Source organism: Vanellus vanellus (assembly GCF_965231255.1).
Source record: "Vanellus vanellus genome assembly, chromosome: 6".
NCBI lineage: Eukaryota > Metazoa > Chordata > Aves > Charadriiformes > Charadriidae > Vanellus > Vanellus vanellus.
In genome coordinates, this window is record NC_138911.1 from 10383639 (window position 1) to 10407136 (window position 23498).

General features: G+C 40.3%; 2 protein-coding genes across 3 annotated transcripts in view; both read right to left on the bottom strand.

Annotated features, from left to right (window-relative positions):
- FAR1 (fatty acyl-CoA reductase 1) overlaps positions 1 to 19279 on the bottom strand; it is a 37990-nt gene extending 18711 nt beyond the window's left edge. The window contains exons 1-4 of the mRNA XM_082485409.1: positions 19229 to 19279; positions 8971 to 9165; positions 4592 to 4767; positions 1619 to 1798 (exon numbers count right to left, since the gene is read on the bottom strand). Coding sequence (XP_082341535.1) covers positions 1619 to 1798; positions 4592 to 4767; positions 8971 to 9162 — 548 coding nt within the window. The 5' untranslated portion in view covers positions 9163 to 9165; positions 19229 to 19279. The remainder of the gene's footprint in view (positions 1 to 1618; positions 1799 to 4591; positions 4768 to 8970; positions 9166 to 19228) is intronic.
- CYB5R2 (cytochrome b5 reductase 2) overlaps positions 1 to 23498 on the bottom strand; it is a 172291-nt gene that overhangs the window by 87304 nt on the left and 61489 nt on the right. The window lies entirely within an intron of this gene.

Here is a 23498-nt window from a genome sequence, read left to right on the forward strand (position 1 = left end):
TAAGTTCTCAAACATGAAGAGCAGGCACAGCAAGGTAGTCTTTCAGACAGTAGCACACACCTCAGTCAGCATTAAGTGATCTAGAAGCTGATGCCACTGCAAAGGAGTCCCAGCTGCATTGTGAGCATCACCCTTCATCTTTGTTGTATTAAGCCATCACACACCACCTCTTAAGCAAGCTGGGGCACCATGCTTCTCCCTTTAACTTAGTTAAGGCTTGCAATTTCCCCTTGCTTCCAAATTCATACAGCAGTTTGTATTTAAAATTGTAATATCCTTCAGGCACAGCACACAAGCACAGAGATGTGCCTCTTGAACTATTGCTACTTTGGTGTTCTCCACTTCAAAACAGGACTTGGATTTTATCTGCCTCAGCCACCCAACATCTTAGTCACATAAATGGAATATAGCCAACACTGTCATTCACCAATGTTCTGTTACAAATCAAAGCTGATGTGCATCAGGGGCCCTTCACGATACAAACTGGGGTGGGAAGAGGGGTAGAAAATCCCAGAAAAGGACACAAATCTGTTTCTATGTCTCAGTCAGCTGTTGGCTAGAGAGATCACTCTTGTATAAGTTCACAAAAGCCTTCCCCCATTGCCATGAGTTCTAATACATAGACAGCTGTCCAAGCCCAAACCAAGCAGTTTAAGTTATATTTATCCTGCTTGTGAAAACCAAAGATAAGCAAAAATATGATTACTTCAGAGTATCTCATTTGAAAGTGTATTTAAAGTCAACATTATAAAAAAAGGTTGGCTCAACGGGCATTCTAGTAGCTCGTTTGTTGTTTTTGTTAGTGCTCTTCCATCTATAATAACAAGTTAAAGAAGGTATTTTACTTTTTATTTGGTTATTTTTAGTTCATACTTCTCTTACAGGGGTGATATTTTGTATGGCAGGGAAGAAGGAAGAGACTGATTTAGAGTTGAGATTATTATTTATTACATTACACTTGACTTATCCTATATTTACCACCTGTATCAATTAGGGTTTGACAGCTACTAAATAAGACCTCAGGACAGCTAATATACACAGAAAAATAAAATAGAATGAGTATTCCCCCCTCCCCGTAATGCCCAATTCAAGACTAAAAAGCTACAGAAAACAGATTTTTGCTGTTTGCAGTCTCTGAATACCTAACATAACTGCTCAGAAACACTATAGAATTAATTAAGTAATATTATTTCAGTATCTTAGTCTGATCTTGCAATGGCATTTAGGAGGATGTAGTGGAGGCTGTCGTGGTTTTATCTCTTTCCTTCACAATGCTAGTGCTAGCACACTCGTAACACCACAGCTTTTTTTGGTTTGAATAGCTCCTGATTCAGCTCATCATACAGCTAAATTCTCAGCATACAGGAGTCATCATGAGAAGGTATGAGCATCCCTCTCCTTCAGTACCACTCCACACCTAGCTCAGCTGAAAGTGACCATAAAACACTAGCCCATCTGCTTTACAGAAAAGGCAAGTGTCGGCCATGCTGTCAGACTTGCAGGACCAGCAGAAGTAATTTCTTCATCTTTCAGGTTACTAGCCATTTTTTGGTACTTCATTACTAGGAAGCAAGTGGTTACAGATTACTTAAATAGCTTCATAAAACATAACACATACTCAAGAGAATCTATCAATTTCCTGGGATCAACAGGAGGTGGATAAACTACTTCCTCAATCTGTTTTCGATTGCAATGTGCATAAGCAGTTGAAACGTGCATGAAGACTTCCAGATTCTTCATTCTCTGTGCCAAGAAGAGGAGCTGTTGTGTAGCAATCACATTCAACTGAACAGCATCTCTGTTGATTAAACAGAAATTTGATTAGCAGAAAGCAAGACAAAAATAAAGCAAAAAGAAATAACTAGTCAATTCACTCCTAAATGCCTCAGTGATGGGTATGTGAAGAGCTCCTAAATGTGCCAACCCCTCAAAAAAAGCAGCATGGACAGTGTCCTAACTTTCTGCTTAGAACAACATGCCACAGTCTTAATCTAGAAGATATCTCAAGGTTCAGGATAATTTTCCCAAGTTTTACCCTGTTCTTACTGGCATCCTCATACTCCATTATTAGAGTGGGAAAGTCAGCTAAATCACAATCCTACATTTTTCATAATGTGAAGAAAATAATGCAACACAACACCTAGCTGCCACATGAGATGCATCTCTGAACTTCCTAGTTCAAGCTGAGTTAGGTCACTAACTCAGAAGGAAGGCTTACAGGAGACTGGCATCTTCTTGTAAGACAGCACAAAGCTCACTAACACAATAGGAAGGAAGAAAAAAAAAAAAGGGGGGGGGGGGGGGGGAACCACCAAGAACCACACTTTCATCTCCCAACTGCGCTGCTTCTCAGTAATATAGAGGTCTTAACACTGTAATAGAGTAGGTATATCTCTTCAATTCCCATCAGAAAACAGCTTACTATGATTATTTTATACAATTCTGATATTCTCTCCAGCCTATAAAACTTGCTATGGGCATTAGTTTTCTTGTACAATGTCCTAATCAACTAAGTTTCAAGAATACAGCTACATAAAGCTTTATCAAAATCTTTGCAATAAAGTGTTACATTAACAAAAAAAAAACCTCAGTCCCCCCAAATAAGCACCAAGTTTAAGATTGTTTTATCACACGTTATTACTGAAACATTGTGGGGGACAGAAGAGGGGGACCACTATCCCAAAGCAATTAACATCAATGGAAAATGTTACTTCTGAATAAATGTGTGGTGTGGTTTGTCGGTGTTGTTGGGGGGGGGTGGGGGTGTGTGTGTGTTGGTTTTGGTTTGTTCTTTTTTCTAAGCTATTGTTCTCAGTCTTCACTGCCTCTTTCAAGAAGTCAAAGATAGGAGTTCATAATCAGACCTGTACAAAACACTAAGTTACAGAAGTGTACAGTAAGTACAAATTAGGAAAAGTTTCAAAGTAAACCCAAGTATTTTGCTTTCTTGACTTTATTCCTACCACTGTCCCCAAGCCAAGTATTCTGAACTTTACATTAGTTATTTCTGTTAAATATCTGATGAAGGCTTCTCTAGGTAGTCTTCAAGTTTGTAAGGTTCCTCCAATCATTCCAGCACATGTTAGAAGAGTTGAGGACAGAGCACCTAAGAAACGCTCGGATTATCTATTTTGCTGAACAACATACTGGGCCCACCAAGAAAGCAGAAACTGCCAGAGGCTTTTTATACCAAGAACCCATTCCACCACTCTTCCAAATTGCTTTAAACTCCCATGTTTCTGTCACATTGGCAGTTCCTTAACATTTCAGGACCATAAAACAGTGATAAACACAGGCTACCTTATGACATTTCATCAGACAGTATAGCATTCTTAGAAAGATAGTGCCAGCCTTTGTAACAACTGAAAGAAAATCCGAGTTGAGAAGTGTTTTATCTCAAAGTTGCTTTACTGCCTCCCCTCCCCCCATAAAAATTGTAGCTATTGGTCACAGTTGTTTACCCAAACTGGATATTTATTCCATTGTTTCAACACTAAATCCAGTCATTGTTTTTGCCAAAAAGCAAATATAGTCTTTTCTTGTATCTGGTACTCCTTTCTGTAGTATTTCCTTAATAGATTTTCAGTACAACATAAAAGTTGTCAACTTTTAGTTTTCATCTTTCTCCCTGTGCATCTACTCCCTACTCTTTCCAATGCAAAACTCTGTTCTTAACGAAGGACTTTCTGAAGACATGGAGAAAGCTGAGCAGTACTTAATCTCCTGTTTGTTCATCAGGTAGAGAGCAAGTGCTACAACTTCCCCCACATCCAGTTTTGTCAAAAAGTTATCCTCTGAAAATATGCATTCCCCTTCTAACAAGGAAGGTTAAGGGAGTAGTTTGTGTCCCTTTCACACACTAGGAAAAGAGCTCTAATATTACTAGTGAGCACAGTATGTATAGCTACAGCTTATTCCTACTCTTTCTACCCATCCCAGAGATCAGAGCAACACACGATGTTAGGAAGACTCAGAATAGCAACATGTTCCCTAGTCTCTTCAACAGCTTCCCTTCAAAAAGACTTTGAAATTCAGGCACAGAGATTTAGTTTAAAAAAAAAAAAAGATACAACACAAAAACCACCACCACCACACCAACAAAAACCCCACCAAAAAAACAACCAACCAAAAAAACCCACAACAACAAACCAACACGCCCCCTCCCTCCCCTCCCAAAAAAACAAAGCACCACACAAATCCTTAAGGGCCTATACCAAAACTAGAAACCAAATGAATTATTCTTGTAAGTGCTAGTATGAGATTTGTCTTTTTGCCTAAAGCTTTAAAAAGAAAAATAATGAAGTTTTCCATGTTGAGGAGAGTTAATTCTAACCTCTAGCAAAGTACATCTAAATACTATGCCTACATCTTCCTAAGGAGAGCAAATGAAAACTCAACAGCTTAAGATAAGTTTTGGGGAAAAGATTATTACTTTAAGGGGCACCATGAAATTGACCCAGCACAAATATCAAAGTACATGAAGTAGCCCAATAGGCTGAGTATTTGAAAGATTGTGCAGACATTTGATTTACCCCCTCCTTTTGAGTACCACTGGTTTACCAGACCAGAGTATACAGAATTTTAGACTTACCTTAGTGTTTCATTGAATCTGACTGTAGCGGCACAATGAAATATAATATTAGTGCATTCTATAAGTTCTTCCTTGATTGGTTCACTAAGGTCCAATTCAGGCTGTGTAAGGTCACTCGTAACTACTATTATTTTTGCTTTGAAGTCTGGTTGCTCATCTCTCAACTTGTCAAAGAGCTGTCAAAAAAAAAAAAAAAAAAAAAAGGACTAAAAATTCAAACTAAAAGCCAGTGAAGATAAGAGATACATGTTTCATTTAAGTGAAGAAAATCCCCACATTTTCTGCCTGAACATATTCAGTGATGAAGTTGTGCACACTTTATCCCTCACAGTGAAAGCAGTATTGCATGCATCATACTGAAGGTATTAAGATTTCAAATTGCACTTAAATTTCTTTTTTACTACTCATCCCTATCCTTAAAACCAGATCTGTCAATATCATAAGAAATAAGGAATGGTCTCTATTAGACACCAGGACTCAAAGAAATTTTAAAGAGCAGTCTAAATACTGTAATCTCTTTTCTTTGAGGAAAAGGAAAGATCTGCCCACTTCCCAAGCTTGATAATAACTATTCAAATTCTTATAGACTTGCACAAGTCATGCTGGTTTTTAAGTTTAGAAAGTTTTCATCAAGCTTTAAAAATCTGAAGTGATTAAGAAATGCTATCCTGGAATTATGCCAGTTTTTGGGGAAATTTCAGATTAAAAAAATTGTTTCTCTGGCTAGTTAAAAGAAAAAAAGACAGGCTGCATATCATGTTAGAACATCTGATCAAGTCTTAAATTGGTGTTCAACTATTCTCACTGAGAAAATCTCACCCATCTTATATTCCACCATATATTTTCCTCATAATTAACTGGGTTCTAACCATTTGGCTTCACACATGCAGATAACTCTTGCCTTATCTTGCTTACATTCATTAGTATGCAGGTTCTCCTGAGCAAAATAGTACTCTGGGAATAAAACACACTTGAAAGTTTCACCAGAGCAGACCCCTCTTAATTCTACAGTGGCTGGTATCCTAGCACCTGCTTCAACACAAGTCACCTAAAATGTATCAAAATCGCAGCAGTACTTTTTTTATCCCCCCGCTCCAAGCACAGTTATACCAAGTGCAAACAGTTGAAAGATGTTTCCTTACAGAATGAAGAGAAGTTAATTCATTTTGAACTATAAATCAAGCCACCTAAAGGTACAGTTTCATGACTCTTAAGGCAATATAAGTTTGTATAGGTACCAAACAGATTGGTTCCTCTCCTTACTTCTTTATTTTCACATTGCTTCTCCTGCAGTGGCAATAGCAAGTAGCCCAACAGTTGTGTGATTGTACCAGCTTGGGGGTCCAGCTGAAAAACACTTTTTTTTTGCCAGATATATTTCAGCTCAACTGCGAGCTAATGCAGTTCACTGTGTGGCCACCTAAAGTAGGAGTGCTACTACAATGCTATAGTGAGATTATGGGACATCTCTAGGGATAGAGGTCCTGAATTCATTTCCCAAACATGAAGCTTCACCTTAAAGGAGAAAGCTGCCAAGACAGCATTTAAAGCCTCTGCAATTCTTAGAGGTACAGCAAAGAGTGCTCACCTAAGGGCAGGAAGACCCCTGTCATTTTGAAAATAAACATGCTGGTTTTAGTTGCAATGATGGCACCTACCTCCACAGAACTGAAGCAACTATCTTTTAACCACATTAATGAGTCATACCACACGTTATACTGGAAAAGCAGTCCCAAGGATAAGCACTTAAAGAACCAGTTCAGTACTTTTAGTTTGTATGTTGTATCTGTTCTGCCCCTTTTTACATCCATAGCCATACATTATTCCTACATGCCTCATACTAGCACTGATACTGGTACAAAGGAGAACAAGAACAAACACTTACAGCACATGGCAGATTAACAGAAGAATTAGATATCTGAAGTCCAAAGCAAGTAGAAATCTCAACATTTTTTCACTAATTGCAGCTCAATTTATTTTAATTATCACATTCACCCATTCAGATTTTAAACTCTTCAGGAAACAGTATGTCCAAGCATCTGTAGAACACTAAATGAGTCTACCCAAATTGTGAAAAATCACTGGCAGAGCCCTTACAACTTAAGACAACAGATCCTATTAAAAATTTTCAAAGTTTTGTGGAGGAATCTGGCTTACATTAATGCCAGTTAAACAATACAATTTCAATCTAATTCGTCTAATCAGGTGATAAAGACAGAACAAACATCTGGCCCTATCTACATCTCTGCATAGATGTACAACGCCATCCCTTTATGTCCTTACTCTAGGTACTAAGATGTAGGACTGCCTCAAGCAGTAGTCCTGCTTACCAGGACATTGCTACCTCAGTAGGAGTTGGTATAGACTATAAGCAGAAGATTTGGACTCAAATTTAAAAGCCTTTTACAACCCCCCAGTTTCCCAAAAGCTATACTAAGGTTTAAGTCTTACTGAAGTTTAAGTCAGCACACACTACTGCTGCTCTCCTCACTGCCCAAATATTCCCTACTTTTTATTTGGGTAATAATGTATGCAAAAAGGGGATTGAGAAGCTTTTCCTTTCTCGTCTCGGTTTAGTCTGAAGATCTCAAAGGCTGATGGAATTGGGTCTTTTTAGTCTAGAGAAAAGAAGACTGAGGGGGGATATTATCAATGCTTATAATAAAGGGAGGGTGCCAGGTGGATGGGAACAGTCTTTTTTCAGTGGTGCCCAGTGATAGGACAAGACGTAACAAGCACAAACTTGAACACCGGATGTTCCATCTAAACATGAGGAGAAACTTCTTTACTTTGAGGGTGGCAGAGCACTGGAACAGACTGCCTAGAGAGGTTGTGGAGTCTCCCACTCTGGAGACATTCAAAACCCACCTGGACACTGTCCTGAGCAACCTGCTGTAGCTGAACCTGCTCTGGCAGGGGGGCTGGACTAGATGATCTCCAGAGGTCCCTTCCAACCCTGACCATTCTGCGATTCTGTGATCTTGGATGAAGCTTTGAGCAACCTGATGTAGTGGAAGGTGTCCCTGTCCATGGCAGGGGTTTGGAACTAGATGATCTTTAAGGTCCCTTCCAACCTGATCCATTCTACAATTCTGATCTTTTCCTTGTTTCAGGGAGTGACAAACTGAGGGTTTTATGTAGAGAGAATTTGCGACTTGATTTTAAAGCAGAACCCCACTGTAACTCATTCTGTTGCATTCTATGACATTGCATGGGACTACAAGCAGAGGCTTTTGAGCAATGAGCTACAGTTTTGACATGGTTACAGAAAGTAATTTACCAGGGACACAGCCATCCTCGTGTCTGCTATAATCTTAACTAGTCAGAATTGTAGCAATTCATTGCCTTATTTTAAACAACTTACCCCTCCTAGCCGAAATGCATTCATACTTTGTTATTGATTCCCTTTAAGCACCTTCTAGGCACACAGTTCATAGAGACTACGTTGCATCAACTTATTTCCTAAGCCTGAAAAATTAAACTGCCAACTCCCATCTCTCATAAGAGAAAGACCTGGATAGAAATAAACAAATTCTGCTTTAGCAAAGTTCATACTAGAAACCTCTCCCGTTCTTGTTCATCCTTCTTATCATAAAGGAGATAATCTGTAGCAGAGAGATGGGCAACAGTGATGGACGGTTCTGCATGTAGTAGGTCCAGCCTAGCTCACCCTAATATCAAGGTAATGAGTCTTTTTAGGAGGAAAAGCATCCTACCCAGCTTGCACAGAAAATCATTTAGAGAGCCACTTTGATAATTACACAGCTCAGAATTTCAGTGCTTTTCCTTTGTTGTCACAGGTATATAGTAATCTGTAAGACTAACGGAAATGCATAACAGAATCTATTAAGACAAACATTTCTGCTCCATTTACAAACAAACTATTTAAACAACCTGTTGAGATCACATATTCTTGCTTAATGGTAAATCCAATAGCACATTCAAGAAAAAGCATGTACTAAGCCTCATTTTACAGAAAAGAAAATAAGGCAAAGAGAAAAGGTGACTCGCTTGAGATCTAAAGAAGGGTCTCAATCCCATCTTACAACTCCCAGTCCACACTGTTTCTTGCATTTGATTATATAGTCTCTTAACAAGTTTTAACTCAGGTAGTTTACTTCTCAAATTTGCATTACAGCTGAACATCCTCCTCCTGAATTAAATACAGGATAATTTTCCACTACTGGCTTTGTTAGAGACTAAGAGCTTGAAAATCAGCTACAGAAGCACTGCCAGGTCTTGAATTTTATGTTTCTGTTAGAATGAAAAAACATTTAACAACAATATTTTGCTATAGATAAACCGAAGTTGTTCTCCAAATGAAATGGGAATGTTATCAAGAAAGACAAAAGTGTACTTTGTGAGCGTATGGCACATACCTTACAGCTGGTAATCTCTTCTATTCGAGCTTCAGGTGTCTGCCCTACTTTGTGTCTTACCAACACATATACTGCTTTCACTGTAGGACAGGATCTGAGCAGCTTTTCCAGAAGCACTTTTCCCATGAAACCTGTAGCTCCTGTCAGGAGGATGTTCTTTCCTTCATAGTATTCAGGGATGGAAACCATCATGACCTTAACAAAAGTTAAAAACAAAAGTATATTAAAGATCTTCTAGGAGTTCAGATTTGCAGAAGATATAAATAAACAGCAGAGATGCAAACATTCGATCTCATACCAGAAAGAAATGCTTAACAGCCTTTTTTTTTTTTTTACCTATAACCAGTAATTAAAGATGTCTTTTTTCACCACATTCCAAAAGAGTCCCACAGGGTCACTACAGTCATCCTAGAACTTATTGTAAACTGCCCGTTAACAGAGTCTTAAGGAATTAGATGCTCTGTCTAGCAGAACAGCTCAACTTCAGTCTATTTTTACCTCTATGTGCATGGTCCTTTACTGCTCTAAGTGGCTGTTCCATGTAAACTAAAGGTCATATCATTAAAATATAATCACAAGTAGATAATTCAAATACATTGACAGAAAACAGGGAGCCAGGCATCTGCCAATTGCTGGCCCTGGTATTTTGCCTGTGTCAGCAAAGTCCCCTGTCAGTGTTAGGCTGAGCCTTCCTACAAATTATGCTAGGCCAGAGAGAAGGTATAGTTAGTTGCTTGGTATGAGAGCTGCTGGTTTTATATTGATGACAAAAAACCTATAGTTCCACAAATGCTATAGATTTCCAACCTTTTCATCAATTAAGTCTGTTGGGTTCCCCTCTCCCCCCCCCAAGTGATTAGAATTCTCACACAAACTGGAGATTTGAGTTAGCCAAACACACCTCCTAATAGAATGAAGTGCAAGGGATTGTTACTCAAATCCAGCACAAAGCTCAGAAGTGTTGTGGGTTTTGCTTTAGTTAGGAAGTTAACTATGAGAATTATTATTTCCAAGTGGTTGATCAAGGGAGGGGAAAGAAATTATGCCTAATTCTAGGTACTGGAAACTAAAGGACTTTAAGGACAAATACACTGCTATTTCTCACACTAATGTGGTCTTCGGACCACAACCTTTGGGACTCAACTGGTGCCTCAGGCCAGAGTTCAAGCCATTCTGTTAAGTCTGATATACCAACATCTTTACCGTAACCCTTAAACAGCTCACTCTTACTGTAGAAGACTGTAGCATATGGATACATTTCCACCATGCTTTACCAATCTTTCTAATTAGACATAAAAATAAGCTGATGTAGTGAAAGTCTAGTTATAGTCTCCTATAGCAGATCCACACACAAATCATTATGACCAAACCACTACCGTAACGGACAGATTCCATAAAGCCATAATACTAAAAAAACAACAAAAGTGAATTTCCTTAAACACAGCTGGAATGTTTCTTAAGCAAAGAAGAATTAACAACCCTGAATACCTGAACAGGATGAGAGCCTTTCTTCACCTACCACTCAAGAATAAGGAATGTAACTTCTAAATATGCTTAGTTCTTTTGAAACAGCAGGCTACTGCAAGCAGGAACTTACCAGGGAATACATGCAAAATTTTGTATGTTAGGAGTGAACAACTACAGGCTTAATTTGCACTTTTTGCCTGAAAACTAAGTAAAAGTTTTAGGAACGCTTGTCTACATCTCCAGTATCTGCCATAATTAAAGCAATCGTGGTGTCTTTTTCACATGTTCATATCACAATGAAGCTTCTGAACAAGCTCCAAATGATTACTTCCCAGAAATGAGTTATCACCTGCACAAACCCCAGTTTCAGGAGTCTGGGAATAAAGTCTTACAGTTTTTGGTCCAACACTCCAAATAGTATTTTAAGTTCCTTCTTTGAAAAGGTTAGCTCCTGCATTTATTAGTGAAGCATCTAAAAACTGATAATGGGATACAAGAGCAACTTTAGAATAGAACAAGCACTACTATTTCCACTGGCCACAGTATATCATCCAAAATTGTTTCTTTGAAGGTTGATGAGATTGAAAGAAGTAGATGGAGGGAAAAAGCTATTTACATTAAACCACTTTTGCCACATACTTAAGAAACTTTAATGCAAATTTCAAAGCACACCTCCTGCAACAAAGTGTGGAGAGCAAGATACAGCATGCTTATGAGTCATTTTTTCCTGTTCAACCTTAAGATACAGGCCTGTTGTCTTCACTGTGGCTCTTGAAGTCACAATTAATGTTCTCTGCTATTCAAGTATGTCCTTCCATAGCTTCTGTTTTCATGGTCTTTGCATACACCATTCAAATCCTTTTCCTCCTAAAAATCTGTATGCTTGCTCCCACATATAGGATAAGACTTCCGTTCCCTCAAAGAGGGAACAGAAAACTCATGCAACCATTACTGTACCAATTTTCTCACCAAGATTCAGTTTTATTATGGTTTCTACATAATCTTGTTACTAATTTACCTGCCTACCCTTTTTTTTTTTTTCATGTTTTTTATTGAAACAATGAAAAAAGTTAGGCTGCCAGTGGAAGCATCTGTGTTGCTATGGTCCAGCTTTTTAGCTAACCGAAAAATCTGACAATATTCAGGGTCATAGGATGTAAAGAAAACTAGAAGCCAGAGAGATCAGAAAGTTTCCTGCCTCAATTTTTTCTGACAATACTCCTTTGAGTATGAGGTTGGTATCAGATCGAAAATAACTATATTATTCTCCTGAAACTCTTACAGAATACTAGATCTACACAATACCCAGATCCAAAGCTATGATTAAGTATAATGAAGTGGATCATTTAAAAAAACCACAAACATACACAAATACTAGCATTTGCACTTGAGAGGCAGCAACACCCATATATTTGCAGGCTAGCTCCCCCCCGCTCCCCAAAAAGGATTGACAGAAACATTTGAGAAACTCTCAACACCATTTCCCTTTAGCCTGCTCTCCTTACAACTAACCTCTCGTAGACTTTATTCACAGCAATTTTTCACACCAAATTTGTCTTCTACTTCCATTCTTCTAGAAGATTCCAGCTAGAAGACAGAATTGATAACCTTTACAGAAACTTTTCAGAAGTATACATTGCTGCCAAAGTTACAGCAATAAACAATAGGATTGTGAGAAGCACCAAATTTGCATTAAGGGTAAAACCCATGTATGGAATCTAGGTGTGAACCAACAAAGTTTGAAATCAGCAGCCTATGTTTTGCCCTACTAGAAAGGAAGGTTATCTCAACCACAGGAAAGGGAAAGAATGTTCCCATTCTCCACCTACCTTTCCCTGCCTTCTCTGAGAATGCATCTCCACATGCCAGATAGCATAGCATTGCTGGCAACTCCTAATTTCAAGCTCAGAAGGGACTTATCACACAGGTATAACCTGTGTTTTACCTTTTAAAGGTCTTTATGGCAGCAAATTACTGAAGAACTACAACACAACTGTGGTTGTTTTTTTGTGTTTGTTTTGTTGTGTTTTAAAAAAAAAAAACTACACAGTTCAGAAATAGATGTAGTTCCCAGTGGAAATTTAGTTTGACCTCTAACACCTAACAGATTGGAGTAGATCCAGAAAAAATACCCGCCTTGCAAGACAACATAGGATCATGGTTTGGGCCGACACATAACAAAATCAAATTTAGCGGTTTGAGGTTGATATTTAAGAGTCAGCAACCATTTTATCTAGTTTTAGAGTGCAACTTGATGCATGTTTGCAATTGCTGAACTGTAGCTATTAACCAGCAATACATATTTTCACCAGTTATCCAATGACTTGTTAACAGCTACCTCTTCAAACATGCAGATAACGCCTATCAAACACACAATTGTCTAATGCACACATTAGAATATCTGAATCCCTGTTATCACGCCTCTTTTTTGAGCTAATAAGTAGTAAGTCAAGAAAAGAAGAAATCTGACAGCTGAAAGGATTAATAAGAATTCTGTAAAAGATTTTTGCTCTAGAACAGAGAAGACCAAAATTACCTGATGACTTGGAGGGATAAACAGTCTTTGGTAAAGGAAGCATCTGTTGAGCTGCTACAGAGAAACTGACACTAGGATACTTGTGAATTCACAGGTTCAGGGCTAAACCAATGGTGACACTTTGAAGAGCGCTGTCCTTTGATAAATCAAGCGCTCCTAAGCGCTTCAGTAAAAGAAAAAAAAAACCAAAACAGACCACCACCACAAAACACACCCCACACTCCAGGATTCTAGCCAACATTCCCCATCTTGTAAAAAAAATTCTAGCGTCCAAGGCTGAGCAAGTGCTATTATGGAGCAAACAACAGCAGCTCTGTTTGCCTTCAGAGCTACTGCAGCAATATTTAACTCATTGCTTCAAACAGAGGTCTCCGAGTCTTAAAACAAGGACAATTCTGTTCTTAACAGGAAAAAGATAAAAGTCTCAAATTTGTCCAAACACTGATCAAGATGCTTAAAGATTTACTTTCCAAGCACCAGTGAAGCCTGCTGCAGTTCCACTGAATGTTTAAATGCTGAATCCAGCAACTAGAAAGAGTGTGCATGTGTGTCCTTGTTAGAGATTAAATGGTCTGTTCTCTAGTTTATCACTGGCAAACATTAGGTCAACAACATACTCCCTCCAAATTCAATCATACCAAGATTATCACTCACAGGAAATAGAAAACATGCATTTCCCAGCCTCTCAAGCATCAGCAACAAGCCACAAAGTTCTGCAAAAATACAGCCTGACAAACTAATTTCCCCCTTCCCTCCAACAGCTTGAACCTAGTACTAGCAGCAGCATAACAGAAAAAAAAAGTCTAGAAGGTGGAAGAAACTTTTTTTTTATGTATATTCAGGTGATGAATAGTCAACAAATCTGAATGCACCAAATATTTTTAAACACCACACACGCATGCATCCACACCAGACAAAAATCATGAAGTTCCTCATATAGAGCTTCAATTGCCACATTGCAAGGACACTACAGTAAGCCAAAAAAAAAAAAAAAAATCTAAGAACTCGAGAAATTGGAGAGATTCAGGCAACAAAGGAAGTAATATTTAACTCATCTAAACAGGGTTACTGCCAGAAAGACAAGTCTGGGTCATACAATGATATCATGTCTCATTTTATTTGGTGTCTAGTTTCCACAAAAGTAAATCAATGAATGCTATCAGCAGAATGTCCACATTTTCAACCACCACAAGGGTCAATGATCTGCCCTATTTGGACAATACCTATCCAGCATATCACCAACAGATGACAGTTTGTTTGTCCTCACGGTCCAAGGTTATATCCATTGAGAAACCTTATCTGTGAAAGATACTGTTTTAGAAGATGAGTAGAGACTGAAACGATGGAACATTGTATTTCCTGTTATAAACAGCTTTTGATGTAAGTTAACCTTAAAGCATACCTATTCCAAACTTCACAATCACATGGAAGATTTGGGATTCTTCCCACAATTAGCAGAAAGGCAAGCTTATACATGTTTTAGACTTCATCAACATTCTTATCTACTCTCTGCAAGGTCATTTTCTTCACTAGCTGTAAGCCACAGTCACCTGTAGGATAAACCTGCCAAGGAAATTTAACACATCTCCAGGAGCTGGAAAACACATTGCCAGGTTTCAAAGCTAAACAGAACTACTAAGCTTTGAAGAATTATCAAAATGGGTCCACTAATTTAATGTTAGCTTACCAGTCTTTGGCTTATGCCTAGTAGTATGCCAGATGGTAAGTGTCTCACTACACACTTTCCAGACAAGTAACTGGAATGGATTCAGGGTAAGTTCTCTCACGTATACCAAGATGCCTTTAATGATGATCTCTAAAAATCAATGAAACACAACAAAACTAAATCAATCTGAAAGATTATACCTAAGTCACCACAACTGCAGTATAAATGCCACCAGAAAACCCAAAGCTGTACGTGGACTACAGCAAACTTGTGGTTGGCACTTGGTATATTAAAGAAAAATAACAATAGACATTTCAAACTAGTTATATTCTTCACTCTCAAAGATGTTCAAAGAGACGAATCTACTACCAATGAAGAGATCTGTGCACTTTAAACCATCTATCTATTGAAACACCACACCAGTTAGAGCAACTAATATAGTTAGGTCAAAGTTTATATTAACTAAGTGTATAGCCTTATGTCCTCAAATAAAGTAGACTTGCTTTTAAAAAACAATTCTGCTCCTCACTATTCTTAGCCACAGAAATATGCTAGATACTTGAAGTTTTTCCTGGACTGTATGCTCCTCAAGTCACGTTCCTCTTGGATATGCTACCTCTGACAGTATATACATTCCAGGTAAGAAGTGTTATTAAACTGATTTAGGTGAGACTTAACTAATACTGCATATGAACTATTTAACAGCACTACAGCATTTTGATACCAAAATCTAGATTGATACCAGACATTAAAGCAGTTCTGTAACCTCCTTTAACACAACAATGACAAAAACTAAGTGTAGTATTCACTCATCTGCTTTAGAAAGACAGTGAATTTGGACTAACTAACCCATGATCGCCCAATAATTTGTTAGCAGAATTCAGCCCTGTTTCATTTGCCATTTGAAGACTTCATTGTGAAAGCAAGACACTGGAGTCAGGGCTGTGCCTGAAATCATGAGGTCTTTAACCTCTTTTTATCCTTTAAGTCTTACTGAAGGGAAACCCGACCTCAGCAAAACTTTGTCATTAGAGGTATATAATGCATATGGGTACACAGATACTTCTTACACATGTGTTCACAAACCTTCTTTCTGCCAAAATTCTGATTTTACTACAATTTTCCATTCACTTATGCTTCTATTCAGAGGTATTCTGTACCAAAAGACTTTGAAATTACTTTTGAGTAATTTTTTTGAGTCAAAGTACTAGAGTGGTCCCTTGATTTGCTGTAATTACATTTCTTTTATATTAAGTCCCTCCTCTGAAAATGAATTAAAACAAAGTAAAATGTTTTTACTACCCCTTTATAACTAGGCTGTAAGTTGATGTTTTTCTGAATTGAAGACTAAGCTCAAACATTAAACAAGTGTATGTTGAAAGGAAAAAAAAAAGTCTCTTTTGGTATAATAAACCTCATTTCTCCAAGTTGCACAGAAGGCATATATCAGTTCAGAAATTAAGTTATTACCGTAAAGCACACACCATGTAAGAACTTGCTATATTCCATCTCCAGGTGATGTGAAAACATGTTTAACACATAAACAGAGAGCTTTCAAACGAGTTTTAAGAAAACAATCACCTTATTTAAAAAAAAAAAAAACAAACAACATGATCAACATCTGCCAAGGGCTCCAACCTTAAGTTCTATTTACACTAATGGGTGTGTTATTTGGATCTATCAATTATGCCTACTGCACAAGAAACCCTAAAAATTTACAAACATCAAGCTGAACAATGACATGAAAAGGCTGGCATGATGTAGTGAATATATATCTATCAATACTAAGTGGCAGCTTAGCAAGATCTACTAAGCATATGCTTTCTTCCTTTGGGTGTGATTAGAAAGACATCTAATGGAGTCACACATTCACTGAGAAAGTTTGGAAAAAGCTTAACAAAGGCAAAGAAGAACAGTTTATAGAAGGGCCTCACTACAAACCCTGGGTTGAAGACACTCAGAAGAAAAAAAGCAGATAGGAATACTTAGATTAATTAGAGAGACAGTATTTGTTAGGACTGTTTGTGCCTTCCAAACTTTAGAAGTATTGAGGCTAAATAAAGCATAGCTGGAGGACTGTATTACTGCAAGGCTCAGAATTCGCAACCAGGAGAAACACTATGGAGGTACATGGAGGTACTAACAATACCCAACCATTAAAGGCTTACATGAGGTAAGTTCTCCACCTACAGAAAACTGCCAAACTAACCAAGTACACATTTTAGTGATACTGGCTCCTTTTCAGAAGTTTTTGTTTGTTTGCTTGAAGTTACCCAGCAGCTCTGCTTCACACAGACAAGTAACTGGCATATTGTACTGAACACAGACCCTCCTCAAACACTGAATATTTTGTGACAAAAAAAAAACCAACACACACCAAACACACAATTTCTGGCTGGAGAAGCTAACCAAGCCTTAAGTCACTGCAATGACACAGCTGTGTTTTCAATGACTTCTAGTACATTTCCTAGCACTTGTTTAAACTATCTAAATTGCTGTATAACTGTTTTAGTTTGTTATATCCCTTCCAAGCACTGGAAGGGTGGTGCTTGTGGGGAACTGCGAGTTCCTACAAGAGCCAGAACTCAGAAACAGGAAGATGACAAAGGACCCTTAGCTTTTAGTAGTCAGGAGGAGATTCAGTTTGGCCTCTCAGGAGCTAAGAGGTTCTATGGATGGACTGATTCTCCATTTGCAGGAGAAACATTAGTACAGGTATTTCTAGATACCTATTACTCCAGCTTTCAAAGATGAGTCTCTTAAGCAGAATCACATCATACTGTCAGGAGTTGCATTATCAAACTCACACTGGGTGATGGTCTCTGCTCACATCTGGCTAGTAGGTATCCTCTGCATTTTCAAAGTCTGAGGAGCACTAAATACCAAATATACCAAATGAGGAGAAATTCTTCGCCACTACAGAAGTTACAGTTTTGCTTCAGTGCTAACTTTTTACTGACAAATATCAGCTGCTTAGGATGACTAGGATGTTGACAGGTTGGGGTTTTTTTTGTAACTACAGAAAAGAAAAATATTTATCATGTCCAAAACATACCTCTACATTATACAGTCACATTTAATGGAAAACAACTGCCCCCTGTGCTTCTACTGTTAAAATTGTCTCCAGTAAAGCTTCATAGACCTGCAGTCCAGCATAAAGTAAATAAAGACAAAGTACTTGCAGTAAAAAGATAGACATCTCGATTTGTATGTTACTTTATAGCTCTGCAACAGCTAGGATTAAAAAAAAAAAAAAAAACAAAAAACCAAAACCAAAAACAAAACAAACCACAAAACCCAAAAAACCCCACAAAAACACCTAAACCCGCAGAGTCAGTCTTTCATATCCAGTTGTGGGAGGTTTTGGATGGGGAAATGGCTGATTTTTAAGCCATCTACATTTGTGAGGGTATAAAAACAGGGTAGAAAAGCTGAAGAGTAAAGATCCTAGACATATATACCTAATATGCAATCTCCAAATTGCTGAAATAATGGTAAAGGTTATGAAGCACAGATGTGATACACAAATTGGGGAAGTTGGGGGTCAAGAAATTCTAGCCTGCTACAGTACAAATGGATGTCACAAGTAGTAAGACTCTTACATGTTACACTTCTACTTTAATTATGATTTAAACAGTTATTAAAATATCAAAAGCTTTCAGTTGCTAAAGCTGTAAAATAGGTTAAATGAAATTAAAGGTTTCTATTTCCATGGGATTCAACCTGGTTTCAATTGCAAGTTTGCTACCAATCAACGTATCTCTGTCATTAGCCACATTTTAAACTTCATTCAAGACAGTCTTTCTGTAGACCCACGCGGCTCCGGTTCCACAAGGATTCCAACCCTCTACCCGGAGCCGGGGGCTACCGCACACACCAGGAGCTACCACAGCTCTCAATCTACTCTTTCCTGGCGCATGGACCCGTTGACCTGAGGCTCCTGTTTGAAGAAACGGACCGTTTCGGTTCCCTTGCCCACACATTCTTCTAAGCTGGAGACAAAAACTCGTGGCCTTTTCCCGTAAGACTATTCTTCGCGCTAGACGCAACCACACGGGCTCCGAGAAAGGGGAACTACTGCGGCGCCACGGCCGCAGCCGGGGGAAGCCGGAGCTGCTTCGCAGGAAGGGCCGGGGCGCCGCTGCTCGCAAGAGGCCCATCCAGCGACGGCAGGGCAGAGCGGGCGGGCGAGGGCGAGCACGGGGAGATGGGTGGTACCCTGCGGCTCCGGGCCCAGGGGCAGGTGGAGCGGGCCGCCGCGGACTCCGGGGCTTTCGGCCTCGCCCAGGGGAGTGCCGAAACAGCCGCTCCGGGAAGCGCCTAGGGCTCCCCCCCCTTTCTAAGCATCGATCCCGGCGACCGAGCTCCTCCATCTGTAACGCGCCTCCGGCCTGCCCGCCACCACCACGCACCTCAGAGCTCCCCGGCGCCTGCCTGCCTCCCCCCCGCCGCCTCAGCAGCCTCCCGGAAACGCGCGCCGCCGGCCGGCTCTCTCCGCGCCCCCCATTCACGGACCGCAGGAGAAGATGGAGCGGCCTCGGCCCGCGGCCTCGCCTCGGCCTCCCGCCACAGCCCGGGCGGCCGCTAACCTGCTCCGGGCGGCGCGTCCCGCCGCGCCTCACTGCCCCGCTCCCCGCGCCGTCCCCCGCCGCTCTGAGGGGCTCGGACAGCGGTCCTGAAAGAGCCGCTCCCGTTGGCCGTTACGCAGACGGTACCCGCCCGCCTATTGGCTGCTCGCCCCGCCGCTCGGCAGGACGAGGACGCTGGGGGTTGGTGGCTTCCAAAAGCCCCACCTAGTACGGCGGGTGGGGCGGCCGGGCGCGTGCGGGGGGCGCGAGGAGGAGGGCGGAGCGGTTGGGGGTTTGCGCCGACGCCTCGAGTCCGCGCGCGCCTCCGTTCCCTCAGGCGGCGGGTGGGGAAGGGCGTGCGCCCCCCGCCAACGGCCGCCGCCGTGGCGCCCGGCCCCGCTGTGCCAAACCACCTCCCCCTTCATCCGTGGCGGCCTGTGAAACCGTTCATCCCCGCGGTCCCCAGGCCTGGGCCGCGCCGCCCACGGCCCCACACGCCGCCACGCAGATGGGCAGCCGGCGCAGCGGCCCCGTGGCAGCGCGGTGGCTCGTCGCTGTCTCCCCCGCTCCCCCCCGCCCCGAGGCCACCACCGGAGGAGGCGGCCTGGCCTGCTCGGGGCGCTGCCGCGCCTCACGCCACACGCGGGCACCCGGCGGGCCCGTGGCAGAGTGGTATGGGTGCGTGGGGATGGCTGCTCAGTGCATCCAACACCTGAGGTAGATACCCAGCAACTCATCAGTCACCACAGGGATTTCACTTGTTTCTGTTAAATTTCCAGAAACTTGAATATTGACATACTAAGTCAATTCTGGCTGATACCAACCAAAAGGTCCAAAACCAATGGAGGCTGTAGAAGGCCTCCACAGAAGCGCCCCAGGTTGTTGAGGGAATTTCAAGCCAAAGGCACGCAGTGTTACAGGTGCAATGCCAATATTATCAGCGCGGTGTTGATACGCATCCTATCCGTGCTACAAAAATCATTGCGCTCCACTTACCTCACCGTCTGTTACCAAATACTGGTAGGCTACAAAGCAACATGCCATTATGCCATGCCCTGTCACCATATACCGTTCGTTTCACAACTAAATATTGCACAGATGGACATCTATCAGCTTAAAAAAACAATCAAGCATTCAAAAGCTAGGAAACACCCTATATAAGCTTGCACAACCCATATTTATTCAGATTACAGCGCATATAAAGTATTATATGAGAATTGTTGTAAACATAGTCTTTGCTTATGCAACTGCATGTTACTTTTTCAGAATGGCTTCTGCCCTGAGAATGGGAGGTGTGCTCACATAATCCAGAGATTCAAGAATACCTTTTATCCTTATTGTTAGATGTGTACTCTCATGATTTATCTACACCATACTAGTTAAACCTAGTACCTAAGTACTTCTTGACAAGAGAAGACTTAGGATCACATAACTCTAAACTTGTTGCCATAATTGTTAGTGGACAGTTTTTCAAAGATGCTATTCCTTGGAAAATACCTGGTCATTGAAGCTGAAGCATTATCGGATCATCTGCCATGTAAGAAAACCAACTCAGGCGGTACAAATCTCCCACATTCCCGCTGAAAGGTTTTACTACTTTGTTGTACGCTGTTACGGCACCAGTGTTGCCTTTTTTGTTCTAGTGAAACCCTGACGTACGCCAGGCAGCCTCACTGACTATGGGGACAAAGCTTCTTCATTTCAGACCCCCTGGTATGGAAGAGTCCATTGCAGCAGAGAGATGCAGGTGCAGAATTGCAGCGAGTGCACATGAACTCTTCAGAAAATTTATTTTTAAAAAATCTCTCTTGGGTATATGCAAATTAAGGTTTCTCAAGTTGTTACGGAAGTTAAATTTGGGTGCATTTTTCAGAAGTCACTTTGTAAAATATGTCTGTGGCACCACATGGAAGTCATGGGGGAAAATACCAGTAATATTTCAATGTGGGCACATCAATGTATTTTGTCCAGTCTCATTTCTGAAAACAGCTAAAAAATGGCGGGGATTTAAGCCTTGTCTATAATAAATACCATATCATCCAATGATTGTCATAGCTTATTAATGATAAGTTATAATGGAGTGACAGTGCATTAACTGAGGCACTTAATATAAATTGTGGTTTATAATAATAATTAAGCAATTTTGGTATCAGAATTTTAAACCAAATTTCTTGGCAGAATAGGGGAAAACCAGAAAAACACATGTAAAAGTTATCAAGCATGTATTCTGTAGGCTGAAAATACCTAATCAGTGTGGTTGCTAACTGAGTGGCCAAGTACAGCAGGAAAGTCACAGACTTTCTTCATTATTGGGGGTTCTATGACATCCATACCTCTGAGGAAAAGACCACCGTGTCATCATCGTACATCAAATATGTGCATTACCACAAGCTGGCTTAAAGGCAACGCAGCAGAGCTCAGTGTCACAAAATTATTTCAGATGCCATCAGAACATAAAATAAATACAGGGTATTCAGAGCACAGTGTTGTCCGTTTGTGTTGGTCGTCGGTGCAGTACACAGTTCTGTTCAGTGAACTCAAAATGTCAACATGTTGCAATGTACTGTTATCTGTCTGAATCAGTCTTATACTGCACTAGGACAAAATATCTTGACAAATCAGAGTATCACAATGATACAGCGTGAGTTCACAACGCTGTAAAACTTCTTCAGGATCTCAAGAGCCTCAGAAATTGTGGGCACACTGTCAGACTTCACAATCTGATTTTTTTTGAGATTACTCTTTCAAAATCAAAATTAATTTATCCCTCCTAAATTATTTATCAGCAGGAAAACATCATAGTGACATAGTATCACAATGCATTTGCATGTTAATGCAGTAACATACAGTTGTTTCTCAAAGAACCTACCAAACTGGTTATTCGAGGTAGCATTGTGAATTTTTCAACACAAGAAAAATCGAGAAGATATCAACACAAATGTGGTCTAGTCTGGGAACACTGAATAAATTATTTAAAAATCCAACATAGACTTGCATTAGCTAATATTAAAAAAGAAAGTATTTGAAACTCTATTACCCAACACAAAGAGGTAGTGTGACACAAGGTTATAGAAATCTATAGGTAATAAACTACAAGTGCCGGCAAGGTCAAATTTTAGTTTGTTTTCTGTGAGAGTAAGAAGCAAAAGCCTACATACTCACAATAAAAAAAAAAAAAAAAAAGAGAGAGAGAGAGATCCAGTTCATGTCTTTAAATTGGTCCACGTTTCGAAGCAATACAAGCAAGTTACTGCATGCACAGGAGTCTTCCAGAGATTACTTCATTGTATTTCTCCAATTTTAAGCAAGGGCAACAGTTGTAAGAACGTTGTGCATTTTATTGATCAACTCACAGAAATGTTTAATTTTGCATCCACTGCCTGGACTAGGTTCATCAGTCTTCCTGATTTGGAAACTGAAAAAGGTGTCACTGCAGTGAGAGAAGACAAGTGCCAGGCCAAAACCACGAGGTATCACTAGAAATGCCATGCTAAAGGAACACAGGGTTCATATAGAAACTTCCTTTCTCGGTGCATAACTTCATCACTATGTACCTCAGAAACAGAACTGATTTTATTCAATCAACAGTAACGTATATTTATTTCAGTCAGCTGTGGACATGTTATGAAGGATGTGTTTTTTTGCATAAACTAAGGCATGTATTTACCACCAGCTAGCTACTTGTGAGGGCTATATGCATGCTCATTTCTATGTCTTGCTAAATATAACCCATTTAATGAAAAGATTAGTCAACAAAAATTTTAATTTCTGTGCTGCCAGAAGTATACGCACAGGCATTTTCTGTTCAGCAAACTTGTACTCTCATAATATTTCGTATGTGCTCATGCTGATAGGCATCAACAGCCATACCTGAAGAAGGTGTTTATAAAGGGTGTATTTATGATTACCATTTTTTGTATTGTATTTATTAATTTATTGTATTTAAGCCATTACCCCTTGTCCTATCACTCCACTCCCTGATAAAGAGTTCCTTCCCATCTTTCCTGTAGGCTCCCTTTAGGTACTGGAAGGCCACTATAAGGTTCCCTCGGGGCCTTCTCTTCTCCAGGCTCAACAACCCCAACTCTCTCAGAGAGGTAAGAGAGGTGCTCCAGCCCTCTGATCATCTTCATGGCCTCCTCTGGATTTGCTCCAACAGGTCCATGAGTAGAGGGGCAGAATCACCTCCCTTGACCTGCTGGCCACGCTTCTATTGATGCAGCCCAGGGTGCAGTTGGTTTTCTGGGATGCAGGCACGCATTGCCAGCTCATGTTGAGCTTCTCATCAACC